Genomic DNA, 16828 nt, shown 5'->3' on the forward strand with positions numbered 1-16828 from the left:
TAGAACCAGATGACACATGAGGTCCTTTCCAACCCTCTGATTCTATGATTCACATAACAGCTATCCCTTGGGTAAAAGAATAATAGAAAGCTGGCACAGAAGTTTTCAAGAGAAATACTAGAGCAGGCCGTTAACATTTGCTTAATGTGCTATGCAATCTTAAATTTCTCTGCTGAAGAAATGAAGCACCTGTTTCTAACGTAACTTCATTGTACTGCATGATGAACAAAATCAATGAGTCAACTCTGCTGGGTACTGTACCACCAAGACCACTGGCCAATGCCTCTCTCCAGGGGCAGAACCTTGTGCTAGACATAGGAATTCCTCTGTGTGATTCACTATTACATCTATTATTGTCACAGGCTATAGAACATGTGATTTGAGCAGATATGGATTTTACCACGAGAACTTCCTTCCAGCCAGTTTGGTCATATTTCTATTTTGCCATTCCCCATAAGGCTGAGTAAATTCAGTACTAAACCACTGCTTGCTATGATGTAGCAGCTAGGATAAAAATGTCTGTAAGGGGAGTTTAATGAACTTAGACTCCTACTTCAGAAGACTCACAAACTTCACCAAAACCTCCCCCTTTCCCTGCTATCCATATGCAGATCTTTGGACTCATTTCACTTCTATACAAACAAGTAGGATCTTTCAGCTCATAGCTTTAACTATTTGCCAGTAGATTGCTGAATCAGCACAATTCCTTACAATAGACCTCTATTCTAGTGTGTTCTCTGTATATCCCCAGTGAATCCTGTGTGACTGCCTTACTGATGGCTTGTGAGAGCTGGTGCCTGTGCCTGAGTGAAGCAAAAAGGGGACCTAGCACATTTTATATACTACCCTAATCTCACAGGGCAGGAAAAGCAAAACTCTCAAGAACACAAATAAATCTTTCCTTGACTCAAGATGTACCACACTGTCCTGGGGGATTTGGCTGAGCGGGCCTGCTTTGATAAATGGTATCTGGATTGCTGCAATCATTTGTTTTCCAGCCTCATTTTTCTTTAATTTGAATCATGCCTCCATAGTCCATGTCACATCAAAGGATGTAATATAACTGTGTAGGTAACACACAACTCTCAATTATTTTCTTTAATGCTCCAGCGGAGAGAGATCTTTAAATCATTCTTTTCTTTGGCCACTAGCTCTCCCCAGAGAAGTTGATATACATATTCTCAGTGCGCTGTTAACAAAATCAAATAATAACCAGACTCTGCACTCTCTTTCTAGCTAAGGAGCTCCAGCACTTCAGCAACATTAATGAATTTAGCTCTCACAGGAGCTAATGAAATAGCCCTAATTATACAGATGAGGAAAGTGAAGTTAAGTAACTTGCTCGTAACTGTTTCTTGGCCAGCAGCAGCTACCAAGATTTCAGAAGTGTTCTGTTAATTGTATTGAGAGCAGAGTCTATCCCTTAGTGAGAACTTTTGAAAATCCTTTGCCAAGACTCTTAACCACTAGCCACGTACCTTTTCCATGAATCCTTCTGTCCCTCGAGTTTCATGTTTGCTTCCCTCCAGTATTAAAAAAAATGTAAATCAATTCATCTTTCCAGAAAGGATAGTTAAGGAGTGATAAGCTAAGACCAGTATGACTGATTTAGCCTTTTATGTGTCCAATGCAGAATTTTCCCAATAGCCCTTACTTTTATTTACACTGCTGCATTTTCAGTAATGTAAATTGCTAGGGATCTAGGTTGTCTACACTGATAATGCTAAACAAATATGTGTTATTATGAGCCTAATTCTGTCCTGTTACATGAATGTGCCTCCCCCTCTCTACCTGAAAATAGGGCTCTAAGGCTCAGAACGTGTAAAAAATTATGTGCATACTTAATGTTAAGCAGATGAGTAGTAGCTAACAAGAGTTTGTACTGTAGGATCAGGGTCATAGTAGTTTAACAGAGCTTCAGAAGTGTGAGGAGCATGATGGACTAACTTGGTGTAAGTCTCAGAGATCCCTGGGACTTGGTCAACCAAATAGAGCTTGTGTTGAAGATGTAAGGTTTGTACCTTGTATCTTGCAGGGAAGTTATAGAATTTCGGGGAAACCTCAAAGAACAGGTATTTGGTCTCACCAATTTACTCATACAGTTTATGTAAAGCTGAGTTGAATTAACATCTAATATTTATTAAAAGCAGATGTAATTTTATCTAATCTGTATTCTAGTAGCCCCATATGAAAACAGAGGCCATCACCCCTGTGGGCATAAATTGGCCTGGCTCCATTCAACTGGTCCTTCCATTGAATTTCCTGAATTTACTTCAGCTAAGGTTTGTCCCCTAGTACTCAGACACAATGATGCAGTCTGAACAAAGAGGGGCAAGTGAGTACATTTGCTATTCTGGTGGTGGTGGGTGCGGGGGGATAAGAATGGTGGGTTTAGATAGGAATCAATCATGTCTTATGTAACATGGGCTTCTTCATGCTCTGAACCTGGGCATGAACTCTTGCACCCTTGCCAAACTCTTGCATCACTCCCAAGCATGCTATGCCCACCCGCTCCCATTCTCATATGCCAAACCTAGAAATGCAGCAGTGAAGCAGCAGCCCCTGAAAGCTGCATCTCCAGCATGCTTCAAAGTGATCTTGAGGTGGTGCTCAGAAGAGGACAATTGGGGAAAATCTGCTGTTGTACTCTCCTGTCTGCTGTAGGCTCTTGCTGTGAATCCAGACTGATCATGAATTTTGCCCTTTTCAGTTAAAAAATGTGGAATTTCCAAAGCTACAAGCCCACCTTTGAAGAGGCTGCATTGAAAGATGCAGTCTGATCTTTTATATCACCTAAATAAACATGGTCTACAAAGTCAAGATTTTTCAGGGAGACTGGGAAGATTAAAGATTCATTTTTAAAAAACGTTCTTCAGTGCAGGTAGTGGCATGGCAAGCTCCCAGATGCAGATCTCTTAATCCTTCACTCTGTACAACTAAGCAGAGCACAGCACCCCGGGAAATTGCTCATTCTCTAAAGGCACTTATTAGCTCTGTCTGCTGTTCATTCACATTCTGTTTGAATATTCTGGCACTGTGCCCTGCTAGCAACAACAGCAGCATATAATATTGTTATTAACCAGCGGGAGCTTTGCTTAGGATAGATGGAAAGTTGGGGGTTTATGGTAAGAGCCTTCCGATACTTCCTTTTGTGTTAAGTTCTGTCCCTGCTCACTACCAAGACAAGAAAGCTGTAAGTCGTGGCTGCTGACAATCAGCTTCTGTTTTGTCTTCTGATCTGATATGAACTCTGTATCCTTTGTGTTCCTTCCTTATGTCTCCATCTGGTTTCTGATTGACCCATACCTGCAGTTTTCAACTGTTGAATGCAACACTAGAAGCAGCACAAGTAATGTCTAAGTTAAGTTTGGGTCTGGCTCCTTCCTATGCCTTGTTTTCTTTTTAGATGAAGCCAGTTAGAGCTTTCAGAGAGCTAATGTCCTCAAAGTGTGATGCTATTGCCATTATTTACAATGCTTAGGATGCTGCAGAGTAAAACAGAGATATTTTCTGAAATGGTCAGAGAAATTACCTACATCATTTGACCCTCTGGGACAGAAATATCAGTACTATACTGTGATGACCTTGATGTCTTTGAATAAAACAGAATTTCTTAGGCAAATTTAACTACAGCACCACCTGCCTGTCCCCAGGGAGCTGCAAGGCACTGTTCAGTTGTCTTCTAAAGGTACCTGAGAACTTTTAAAAAGATGTTCAGGCTTAGCTTCCTAGGACCATGGTATGAAACTCAAGATGAATGGAGGAGCGACTAAGGCAAGCAGCCAGGGATAATAGAGACACCACTAAATTACAGGGGCAATCTTGCCAGGTGAAAGAGTTTCCATCCTGATTTTCATGTCTTTTTGCTCTAGGTTTGCTATGCTGAGCCTGGAGTTTGACTACATGTGCCAGTATGATTATGTGGAAATCCGTGATGGGGACAATATAGATAGCCAGATAATTAAGCGATTCTGTGGCAATGACAGGCCTCCCCCTATCTGGAGCAGTGGACATTCTCTTCATGTTCTTTTCCAGTCAGATGGATCCAAGAATTTTGATGGATTTCATGCCGTCTTTGAAGAAATTACAGGTAAGCAAATCAAAAACTGGAGCACTGTACTTTAGTCTCATTAATTCAATCTCACTAATTGTCTTCTCCATTCTGCTTCGTTAAAACATTTCATGCTGTGTTGCCAACAGCCGCTTATAGAAGTAGGTGCAGGGAAGGGTACAGAACCATGCTATGGTTTACTAAAATGGAGCTAAAATTAATGATAGCCCATCAAGATCTATCTGATCTTGGCAGTTTAGGGATGCAGTTTTCTGGGTCTGTGACGTTTCTTTCTGCATCAGAGGCATAATGAGCAATCTCTGGATATCAGGGGTAGTGTCAGTTGCTGGGCTGGTAGGAGTAGCTACTATTCATGTGTCCCCTTTAAATAGGCTCATGGGGTTAATGACTCATTCACCCATCCATAGTTTTTCTACTACACCATAAACTTGGGAACATAGAAGGAAGTAGAAGTTGCATACATAGCTCTGTGCAGCCATAGAATTGCTCGAGATAAGCCATAGAAAAAAACAGATTTGAATGGTAGAAACATGTTGCATTTCTGAGGAGTACCCCTGTGAAAATGTTCTGATATTCCATCAATTTATTTTTGTTGCTTTACCTTTCTTCTTATTAGAAGTCTGTGTTAAAAAGACTCCCTTTCATGCAGGGGCGATACAGAGGAATCTGCCCATGAAAAATAGCAAACAGAAGTTTTTTTCTCTGCTTTAGAGAATTATGAGACATGCTGAATATTTGATTGAAAGTAGGTGGGTTCCAAAATTCCAGTTTATTTGTTACTAAATTAGGTTTGGTCTGATCTTAAGGTAGGATAGCATTTTCCCCTCAGCATTATTACCTGCCCATGTTTTTGTTGTTTTTTTTAAAGAAATTTTTCATGTTCCAAGCCAAATCAGCAAAATCAAGTCCAAATCTGTGAGTCAGTCCAGAACCATAAATGGCCCTACAACTGGCAAATGTCCTCCACCCCCACAAGGGCTTCAGATATTTCCCGTGTCTTTGGCAGGCATCCTACGTGCTGGCCCAAGCCCAGAGGCTTGAGGTTCATATGCCCCCAAGTTTCATCTGCCCTCAGCCCAGGAGCAAGCTAGGGAGGAGCCTCCCATTTCCATAAAGTGGGCTTTAAGTCCCAGCACCTCAGCAGGTACTAAATCACGCCAGAAGAACAGCTATCCCTGGGAATGCTTAAGGAAAACTGCCTTTTTGGACTCAGATACATGGTGTTTCCCCTGCCTGCCGATGTTGCCTGACTGCAAAGAAACACTAGGCATGCTGCTAGTTTTGGTTTGACCTTCTGATCAGTAGTGGGCTGCCCGTTTCTCTTATAATTTTCTTTACAGGGTAAGTCTGCCAAATCTGTCCATAGGTTTCCTGGCAGAAGAGGCTGAACAGGGTGTGCTGGTTTGCTATAGATATCTACGGGATCCATGACTCATCACAATTGGCACAAGGATTTGCCAGGTCTTGCATGCAGTAAGACATATGGGTTCCCAACTACACTGTGGTGGCCCAGATATAACATGAGCACATGGGGTATAAGCCTGGTTGAAGAAGTGCTCTGGGTTTATACAGTCCTTTTGTAAGCATGCAAACCATGCCCTGGCCCCATATCTATTGGGATTCAGCTATTACTAACAATCAGGGGTGCTGCCACCTAAAAAGTGAATACACACAGGCTGACCTGCTGCTTACATATCTGTAAGTGGCAGATTACCCATAGTCTCCCTGCTTAGCTATCTGTTCTTACCTAGAATACAAACACCAGGTATCAGAATGCAATAGTGAGAGCTGTTCGGTTTTGAAAGCTAGAACTCTGTTAATGGGAGAGCTGATGAAAAACAAACTTTGCTTTCACAAAATTAACTTGGTGTGGGGTATGTTGCATAAGGCCGCCTACATTCATGGGGCTAACATTTTCCATATGGAGCAGGATGAATTGATTCTGCTTTCCCTGCTCAGCAGGGATCTGTTAATATTCTAGTGTTGTCTTGCCCTTTATTTCTGCCTTGCTTTTAGCAGCAATTTTTAAAAAAGACTGGGTGGCTTCTAGCATTGTGAGCCATGCAGAGCATAATGCAAAGGGGTTCGAGTTTGTATTGTGCACCTTATTGTGAGTCTGTCCTGGCCTGATGTGTAGCTGAAATGCAAAGCTTTTAAAGCCCTCACAATGTCTCTTTGTGTGAAGTATTAACCTGGCCAACAACACAGTTTAAAGGGAAGAATATAGTGTACCTGGGGGGAGCTACAGGATGAAAATGCAGTCTGCATATGACAAGCTGCAGCATTCATGCTCCTGAAATCCTCCCCAGTGCAAAGGCCCAGGGAATGGTAACTGATATCTATGGAATAGGCTAGGCAGGGCTCAATCAGTTAGTTACCTGTGCTGTTGTTGAGAAGGAAATCAGCTCCAAGGCTCTGGAATAGCTCTGTAGGCTGCCATGGTCTAAACAAAGTAGAGGAGATCAAGAGTAGAAGATGGGAAAAAGTGGCTCATGCCATCAGGGATCCTCTTTCATTCACGCACTTCAGCCCTGTGGAGCACTTGTACTCAGGTCACCTGTGTTCTGTGCCCTCATGTTAGCAAAGAAATCATGATCCCATTGAAATGTAAATGCTGATTGAAATCATAACACCGATTGCAGGACCCAGTCCAAATGGTCAGACGCACTTAGGTAAACATAAAGCAATCTGTGAAGGGTATGGCCCAGGAGGAGAGACCATTGGGCATGTAGTTAAAAAAAGCAGCAGCTTAGCCAGATGAACGGCCTGTATTAGAAGCAGGTGTTAACCAGCTGAGTGCAGCAACACACAGTGTGTCAAGGATAAAGTGTAATCCAGTCCTTGGCGTCAGCTGCCGGAAATGCCTAAGCTGACCTCAGATATGAAAGATGGTGGACCATGCTAAAGTAAGATAAGCAGAATAAATCCTTTCACTCCTGTGTGTGGTTGACCCTCTTTGATAATCCCTTGTGGACGGTAAGGGAATTCCCAGTAGGTTTGTGGTGACTTACAGAACAATGTGAATACAACATCCCACAGGGAGAAAGAGAAACTAGATTGTCTCTACATTTATAACTGAGACAAGTTGGGATAGAATATGGTTACTTGGAAAGAGAATGGTACAGGGAAGTTCCTAGTTCATAGATTTCATAGTTCAGGTGAGTTTGGGTAATATCGGTCAAAACAAAGTGTAGATGAAAAGTGGAAGCCTTTTTTTTGGGGGGGGGGCTAGAAAAAATGTTATGAAAAACATTTTTCACGCAGCTCTCCTAGCCGGGTATTGAGGACTATGTGGGGCACAGTGCATTGCACATTACCAAGTCCTACTTCCCCAGAGGAAAAACTCCCATTGATTACAATGGTACTTAAATTCAGTGTTCAGAGAAACCAGTCTGTTGGTACCACAAGTCTTATAGAGACCATCACAATGTTTTTCACATGTGGCCATGAAAGAGTAATACTTTAGGTGAAACAGAAATTGATAATTGTGAGCATTCTGGTGAGTGTCCTGTGTCCTACATTTGTTAAGGGCACGGTGAACTGTGAGAGATTAGAAACATGCTGTGTCTGGCTTGACAAGAACCTGCTGCTGAAGTTCAATCCCACAACTGTCACAGTAGCTGATGAAATCAATAATGACCTGCCCTGGACCAAAGCAATTACCTTTTGTGACTAGTGAATTAAACCACATACGAGAAACATTTTTTTTTCAGTTTTTATCACCTTGATAAGGACAACAGTTGTTGTCCATGCTCATTCTTCTGTCACAACAGGCTCCACAGAATAAACTGGGGGACAAATAGTGACAAGAGAGAAGCTGTACATAAATATACAAGTTGACATCAACTGAGAGGATTTAGCCCATTGACTTCAGAGTATCAGTGCTTCCCTGGGTCCCAACATCTTCTCTCATTGTTTTAATGGTACTTTAGAAGAGTGGGAAACAACAAAAATGGTCATGTGCTCTGAGGAGAATAACAAATTATCTTCATTCACTCTTTAAACAACCCTTCCAGTGACTTCAAAGAGGTTGGTCAGGTTTTTAGATGTGGAATTCACTGCCCAACAAAACTATGAATGACTGTTACATCACCCCATGAAACCCAGGTCAGAAATCTAGCTCTTGTGTTCTGAGCAGAGTCCAGCTTCTCTTTTACTAGCTGGATCAAAGTGAGTTGGGAAACCTGTTTTGAGAAAAACCTTGCAAAGAAAACAGCTGATCTGATATGCATCATTCTGGGACAGTTCTTTAATGGCATCTTGAACCTGATTGCTCTATCTGTGACTGTGGTCCAACTGAGTAGGTAGAACACCCTTATTGGTGGTGTCAATGATGCTTAGCTTTAGATCCATGCTGCTTTGCCAATGACATGACACATCTGTTTATTGCTGGCAAGAAAAAGTAATCTGTAAGTGAATGAGAATTTATTCTTTTAACCTTTTGTAGTGATGACAGAAGCTCAACCAGTAAATTATTATGAAGCCTTAGAAAATCCCTGAAGGAAGCTAAGTGCATTTTTATTACTATTAGGCCTAGACTGGATCTAATTCTTTGATTTGGATCCGAATGTGCTCTGGTCTGCCTTGGCATGACTGATCTGAGCCAAAATATCAGACCCTAGACTACTCAGACTTCAAAATTTCTCAAATCTGAATCCAGATTTAAGTTTTCCACTGTGGTCAGGAAACTAACTGCTTCCTGCTAACTTGAAATCCTGTCTTGGATTCTGCATTGGCAAATAATATTAGTGACACTTGAAGTATTATTGCTAGTACTACAGCTCATTACGTGCTAGTGATTTTCCTCACCTATAATAGAAGAAATAGAGAACCATAAACTTAGATCTCTTCAGATAAGTTTAGGGAGAACTGACTTTAAGCAATTTGTTTTAAAATGTATTTATTTGTACTTTTGAGCATACATTTAAAAAAAATAAAACTAAAAATGAGCTGACGCAAGGCCTAATACCCCCAAATGTGCTTGCAACTACACAGCTACACTTGCTCATGTTATTGGGGCAGTAGCACATGCATATATGTAACTACGTACCTCAAAACTCATTTGTGCCCAAAATTTCTGATCTCCTTAGACCAGGGGTTTTCAACCTTTTTAAAGGAGTGTACCCCTTCTGGGTACACTTCTGGTGGAGTGGGAGGATGGGGGCGGGGGGGGGGGGGGGGGGGGGGGGGGCGTGGCGGTGGCTGGACGCGGAGTGGAGGACAGGGCTTGCCATGGTGGCAGTGTGAGGCGGCCGATGGTGAGAGACAAAAGTTCAAGTGACTCAGGTAGAGGGGGTTGAAGCTCTAGAATGAACTCATGGGGAACTTTGGGTTGTACCTGTCTCACCACCTTCAGGGCTTGCTGGAAGTTCATTTTCTTCAATAAAGCTTTTCCACTATCTCACCATAACTAGAAAGAAGTGATGTGGGGCAGGAGGTGGACGTCAAGAAGGAAGGAGTTGCACATCCTAAGAAGATCTTCCTTTCAGCAGGTAAGAAAGAAAATCAGAGGACACTTTGAAGTCCATTAGGGACCTCAACCTGTATATCTAATTTACTTGGGAGGCCCTAAAATATCATTGTGGAAGGTAATACAGAAAGCCATTTGTAGATAAGAACCCTGCCCTGTGAGAGACCATGAATATTTTTGCTCCTTTTTTGCAGCTTGTTCTTCATCCCCATGTTTACATGATGGAACATGTATTCTCGATAAAGCTGGTGCCTATAAGTGTGCCTGTTTGGCTGGTTACACTGGGAATCGCTGTGAAAGCTGTGAGTACAGGCATTGTATATATGTTTGTGTGTCTGTCATTAGAATTCCTGCCCTTTCATTGACTTAGATGAATATATAGAGCCTTAACAATTGTCTATGTTTCGGCTGATTATGGGAACATAGGAAGCAGTGAGCTACTTACTTTTTTTTATAGGCTCACTACTTGCTATCCATTAAATTTATTACAAGGAAAATGAGTTTTTTATGTTACTGTACAAAGAGAATATTTATAAAAGAGGGAGAACAGTGCATAGGGAATTTAATTACAGAGTAGCCTTATAATGAGACATGCATCGAACAACCATTTTCCATCCTATGGATCAGAATCCTTACTTGTCTTCAAATACAACCTACTTCAGCAGTGTCCAAGTGTTGATACCATAGCTTTAGCAAATGAGAACTTTCTGGGTGACAGAGAGAATTAGTATCAAGGAGATCAAATAAACAGTAGCTTGTGACCCTATACATGTGGAAGGTCCTACTTAGACCCCTATTCAAACAATGGAGCATTTGCTCTACCATGCTGAGCAAATAGCAAAATAAGTTGATTCAACTGAGATCAAATCAAATGTCTGGCATCTACAATATAAGTGAAAACATTAAATCTGCAGGGTCAGGTTTATAACTGGTATCTTCTTAGGGAAATGTGGCATTCTGTGACATTTTTAGCATTTTTTATCCTTTATGCTTGATTAAATTGCTCTGCCTTTGTTGTAGGATAGGAGGAATAAGCATTGTTCAATACATGATAAAAATACTGTATCATCTACATCAGTTATAATTCTTTAATATCTGGTATCCAAAATCAGTAGGCCAGTTTTATTGCTGGTAAAACACCATTAACTCCAGTGGATTTCCACAGAAGAGGTATTTGGCTCAAGATAGGAAGCTTAAATTATAATGTCAGTGCAGAAAACAAGTCTACCTAAGCATCATTTTTACCCACAAAGCTTTCCATTTCATACCTGCACAGCCACCATAACCTCTGACACATCATTTTACATCTTTGCTCACCTTTCAGATACCATAAAATTCCTTAGGACTGAGTTCCTCCCATAACTTTAATCACATCATTGAACTTGAATCATAGTAGAGATTATGTTTTTCCTTGAAGTAGACAGAGGTGAGGGATGGTAAGATTTTATAATTCCATAAATATTTCATTCTGATGATTAGGTTTATTTTACAAAACACTAAAATTAGACTTGTCATAAATGTTTTGATGAAGCAAAGTGAAAAAGCCCAGTTTGTTGATCCCCAAAGATTTTTGTTTGAAATATCTCAGGTCCAACAAACTTGTTTGTAGAACCTAAAGCATGGAGACCTGCTTGGATTCCTGGTGTATCTTCTACAGATTTGGGGATGCTGGAAGTCCTAAGCCTCTGGTTGCCAGGCAGCCCTTTGGTGGGTCTGTTTAGGGGTCAGGGACTGTGAAAGTATTTTGTAGTTAGTTGCTCAGTGAAATTAACAATCTTGCCTTTAATGGTGAAATTGACAAAATGCCGATTTCATTGACATTTTCATTATCTTCAGGGTTTGGGGAGCTTCTTGTGCACTGGAAATTTCAAAATAACTTGCTTCCCATTTGATTTGGGCCAAAAACAAATTGCAAAACAGTGGAATTATCAACAAACTAAAAACCTTGATTTTTGGCCAGCTCCATAGCAGAGTAAAAGGCAAGAAAGTGTTTTCTTATTTAATTTCAGCATACAGACAGAACCATTGAAATGCACAGAGCAAAACAGGCAGACTAACAAGTGGCAAATAATAGATATCAGACTGCTATTTGATTTAACCAGTCACAGATGTGTTTAGCAATAGAGTTATGAGAAGAATTAATTATATGTGCAAACATACAGAGAATATGATTTTAACTTGACAGGGATCTGCTAATTTAATATATGAAGGATGGATAAAATGCTGAGTATCCTGTCATGTCTAGTGCAGCATGTTGTTCTTCAGCTTATGTAGGGGAATAACTTTTACAGAAGACAATTCATTCCCTTTCCATAATATGCAGCAGAGTTGATATTCCCCCCCCAGGCATGAATTCCATACAACTTAGTGAGAAAGTATCATGGCAAAAGCTCTGTTCAAAGTGTCTTCAGAGAAATATTTTTAAAAATCTTTCCTTTATTATTGCCAAAATGTATACTAATACATTCCAGCAAGGCACATGAGGGGGAAAAAAGCAGAAAATTAAGTTCAATTTATTTTTAACAGTAACATGACAATCTGGAAAAAATATCTGCGGGTATAATTCTTTTAAAATTGCATCATGTAGTTTCCTAACAGCACTGTGGTTCAAGAGTTACATGAAGGCAAAATTATACATCTTTTCATGAAGATTTTTGCCTACCAGATATTGCAGATATGAAATTGTTTCCATCAGAATGTGGGGGGAAACATCTTTAAGTCTGTGTAAAAGATCTCTAGTGACCTTGCCATTGGAGAATGGAACGAACAGTTCAGGAATTGTTGTATTAATCTTCTTCTTAGTTTTATTGGAGTAAATCAGTAGTAATCCTACTTGAGTCACTGGATTTACTTCAGTGTAAAATAGGAATGAGTGAGTGCATCTACACATGCTATTAATGCAACGCAATAAATTTTGGAGCAGTTTGAGCTGGAGGAAGCTGCTCCTGGGCACAGCGTTTAAACGTGCACCCAGGACAGCAGCAATTTAAGGCAAGATGGAGCAGGCCTGGGTCAGAAGGCACTGGGGGTCACCCCCAGGCTTCAAGTGACAGCATCAGGTGGCAGGAACTGGAGGTCAGAACCCTGGCTGGCTTCACTGACCAGGCACAATTTGTACCCAGAAGTCACCATCTGCACATGCATTTAATCACACTTAATGACTCCACTGTAGGACAGTACTATTCCTGACAGTATTGTCTTATGATAGAGTTAATTAGTTTACTGCACTCTAATACCAGTGCACATGTAGACAGTAATGCTTCACTGTGGAGCTAATTAGTCTACTCCATTGTAAAGTGCACTTGTAGATGCACTCAGTGGCTGTGTCTACATGAGATGCTACTGCACAGTGGTTACTGCACATTTATTTAGTACTTGTGTGAACAAGTACTAAATAAATGTGCAAGACCCAATTTACTGCTCAGTAGTGCTAGTGAACACCTTTTTTATGATGCTACTACGCAGTAGCCTGATACTACTGTGCAGTAATGTCTTGTCATGGTTTTTGTCATGTGACACTACCACACAGTAGTATCAGGCTACTGCTCAGTCAGCATCTCATCCAGATGTGCCCAGTAAGAGGAAAACTAGGGCCTTTTAAATGGATATAGTAACATTTTATGGGGTGCCACAGAAGGTGACTAGACTGATAACAGAGATTTTACTTACAGAAATTAGACCTGTATTCTTTTGAGAAAAGGAGGTTGAGAGATGATCTCTCAGAGCAACAGCCAAATCCATTTAAAATGGAATAGAATATAATCACTGGAAATCAGAATGGGAAAAGTTGCATTGTATTACATCATCTAGGCCCTTGCTATACCAATGCCATATTATTCCTTATTGCACATTGTCAAGTGTAAGCTATGGGACTCCCATTCCAGATAGTAAAGGGAGCCATTTTAATGGGACATCAGCAAGGAACCAATTCTTTCCTCTATTAAACTAAATTCTGTCACTTTAATAGGATATTGGGGCAATATTCAGCTTAATTGCTCTGTCAGTTACAATTTGAGGTATTAAGGAAGTGATTAAGTGCCCTGGATTGCTTACATACAGTGTTCTGTTCTGTCTCATACAGTGGCAGACAGGAAAATGCCTTTCCATTTACAATTATAGGGGTTAATACAGTGACTCAAATGCTTCAACTGAGATAGCTGGATTGCAGCTTATACATAGGTATAATGTTTAGCAATGTTTTGATGAAACCATGTATTTAAATGGGATAGCTTTTTAATTAGGACAAATCTGATTCTATTGTTGTCACCCTCTTAAATTTTTTTTATTGTATAAACTGAAATAATAAAATGACAACTAACAGAGGAGTATAGGAAATTTTTTTTTTCTTTTTCTACTGTACCTTAAGTACAATGAACACATCTATGTACAGTGAACACATCTAAGTACAATGAGCAACGCACCTTAACAAGGACATGGTAAAGCTTGAGAGAGTCCAGAGAAGGGCCACCTGTGTGATCAGAGACTTGCATGGCAAGCCATATGAGGATAGGCTGAGGGAACTGGGACTCTTCAGCCTGAAAAAGAGAAGGCTGAGGGGGGACTTGGTAGCAGCTTACCACTACATCAGGGGAGTACATCAAATACACCCAGGAGGAAAACTAGGAGTAATTGCCACAAACTCCTGGAAGACCATTTCAGGCTCAACAGGTGTCCAGACTGTGGAATAAGCTCTCTCCAGAGGTGGTGTAATTGCCTACCCTGGAAACTTTCAAGAGGAGACTGGACAGTTACCTTGATGGGGTCACCTGACCCCAGTTGTCTTTCCTGCCTGGTGCGGGGAGCTGGACCCGATGATCTTCTGAGGTCCCTTTCAGCCTTACAGTCTATGAATCTATGAATCTCCCAGGCTAAGTAGCATCAGTCAAAAAAGCTTGAGGCTGAATTGATTCAATCTTCACTGGTTAGTTTAAACTGCATAGATTGAACCAATAAGCAAGTGAACAGACATTCACTTTTGATTCTGGAAATACAGCCACATGCCTGCAGTGGCCCAAGCCAGAAGCTGGTGGGCCACTGCATGCCTCTCTGTTAGGCTGGAGCAGATACCTTGGGCCAAAGCTAGTTTGCCCACCCCGTGAGGGGGGTTTGCAGGGGACGTGTAAAGCATCCTGGGATGCTGGGGGACTGAGTTAATTTGAATCTGGAGTGGATCTGAAACAGAAGTCCAATAAACCGTTTTAACCTAAATATAATCTAATACTACATCCATCCAGGTTTCAGCCATTTTGAAAGTGGTTTATGTGCACTGAACTGTTGTGTTACAGGTTTGAACTGGTTTCTGATCACTTATACCAGTTTATGTGTAATTTCTGTCTCTAGCCCTAGAGGCCAATAAAAAATCTCCAATGATGTGTTTGAGCAGTATTATAATGATCAGGTAATCAAACCTAATTCCTATTATCTATACCTGTTGCCTCATGTGCGGGCCAGGAGCGACCCGAGCCCTTTTCGCGCTGCACGTGGGCTGTGGCCAGCAGCCCGGGCACACCGGGGTGGAGAGGGAAGGCCTTCGAGCTGGAATTAGGCATGGACACGTAGCGGTAGTTTAAAAGATTGTTTACTTACACCGAGATGGCAGTGGTGTAGGCTGGAAAACTTGCTTAAGTTGTGGTTACAGACAGGGAAGAAGAGAGGTGGACAAGAGTTCTAAACTCGTGAACTCTAGCCCAATCCGGCTGAAGGCTCTGAACACGCGAGCCCGTCGCGTCAGCCGAAGAAAGTACTCGTCCGGAAGAGCTCTGAATAAACTCACACGAAGTTTGCTAGGCTCCGTGGGTCCTTCTGCTCACTCATTCACACGAAGTTTGCTAGGCTCCGTGGGTCCTTCTGCTCACTCATTCACACGAAGTTTGCTAGGCTCCGTGGGTCCTTCTGCTCACTCATTCACACGAAGTTTGCTAGGCTCCGTGGGTCCTTCTGCTCACTCATTCACACGAAGTTTGCTAGGCTCCGTGGGTCCTTCTGCTCACTCATTCACACGAAGTTTGCTAGGCTCCGTGGGTCCTTCTGCTCACTCATTCACACGAAGTTTGCTAGGCTCCGTGGGTCCTTCTGCTCACTCATTCACACGAAGTTTGCTAGGCTCCGTGGGTCCTTCTGCTCACTCATTCACACGAAGTTTGCTAGGCTCCGTGGGTCCTTCTGCTCACTCATTCACACGAAGTTTGCTAGGCTCCGTGGGTCCTTCTGCTCACTCATTCACACGAAGTTTGCTAGGCTCCGTGGGTCCTTCTGCTCACTCATTCACACGAAGTTTGCTAGGCTCCGTGGGTCCAGTTCTTTTGCGCGCGGGAAGGGATACGTCTGGATTGCGCTCGGCGACGGGGAGAGGCTAGAGGTTGATCAGACCTCTGTTGCCTGCTTGAAATGCGCTGGGTCCATAAGGATCCGCAGCGCTTAGAGATCTTCACACAGTGTGAAGTCTCCTCCTCCCTTGTTCGTGGAGTCCTCCAACTTGGGCGGAAACCACTCAAGCCTCTTATACGGCTAGCAAGCCAATCACTAGCCACCACATGTGAATAATTTAGAACTGGCCAATAATGGGACTCGAATTAGCATACAAATGGCAGGAACTCTTTGCAACGAGCATTTTTGTGCTGCAACAAAGAAATGCACCCTGCAAAGAAAGCTTCAAACTGGCGGGAAATTCTCCCCTGCACTGGGGTTCTCTTCTGCAGCAGAAAACTCCACCGTGCAAGGAAGCTGCAATTTAGCGGGGACAATTTAGCAGTGCCGAAGCACACACAAACAAAAATCACACCCTTTGGGTTGTGACACCTCATTCCGATCTCATACTGAGTTTACACTGTAAATCAATTGACCTTAACAAATATACCCTTGCTTCATGCTGACAGACGCAACTTTTTTGCATACTCTATCTTTATTTTCATGCTACCTGTAAAGTTTCTTAGACATTAGATATAGCAGAGATCTGGTCATCTTCACTTACCTTATCAATGCAGGCTTGCTCCCCACTATATGTAGGGACAGAACATCAATTAATCCTCGATTGGTTCAGAATAGAGAAACAGTAATAAACCAATTCTAATTCTGTTGCTCATGCATAGACAAATGACTCAGACTCTTCCTAATGAGAGACCAACTCAGGAAGGAAATCGTCATACACTACAACAACTTAAAAGATAGAAATCCATGCATGTTCCCTGACAATATACAGCGGATACAAAGAGACTACAAAAAACTTTCTACAGTATTCATCCTACATAAAAAGAAGAAATGGAACAAATTACTCCAAGAACAAGCTC

At 41.7% G+C, this 16828-nt stretch overlaps 1 protein-coding gene across 5 annotated transcripts in view; it reads left to right on the top strand.

Moving 5' to 3' along the window:
* PAMR1 (peptidase domain containing associated with muscle regeneration 1) overlaps positions 1 to 16828 on the top strand; it is a 94285-nt gene that overhangs the window by 39859 nt on the left and 37598 nt on the right. For all 5 annotated transcript variants that reach the window (XM_025205721.1, XM_025206167.1, XM_006014648.3 and 2 more), the window contains exons 5-7: positions 3873 to 4090; positions 9487 to 9564; positions 9737 to 9844. In XM_025205721.1, the coding sequence (XP_025061506.1) occupies positions 3873 to 4090; positions 9487 to 9564; positions 9737 to 9844 (404 nt within the window). The remainder of the gene's footprint in view (positions 1 to 3872; positions 4091 to 9486; positions 9565 to 9736; positions 9845 to 16828) is intronic.

The sequence above is a fragment of the Alligator sinensis genome, unplaced genomic scaffold (genome assembly GCF_000455745.1).
Source record: "Alligator sinensis unplaced genomic scaffold, ASM45574v1 scaffold442_1, whole genome shotgun sequence".
Taxonomy (NCBI): domain Eukaryota; kingdom Metazoa; phylum Chordata; order Crocodylia; family Alligatoridae; genus Alligator; species Alligator sinensis.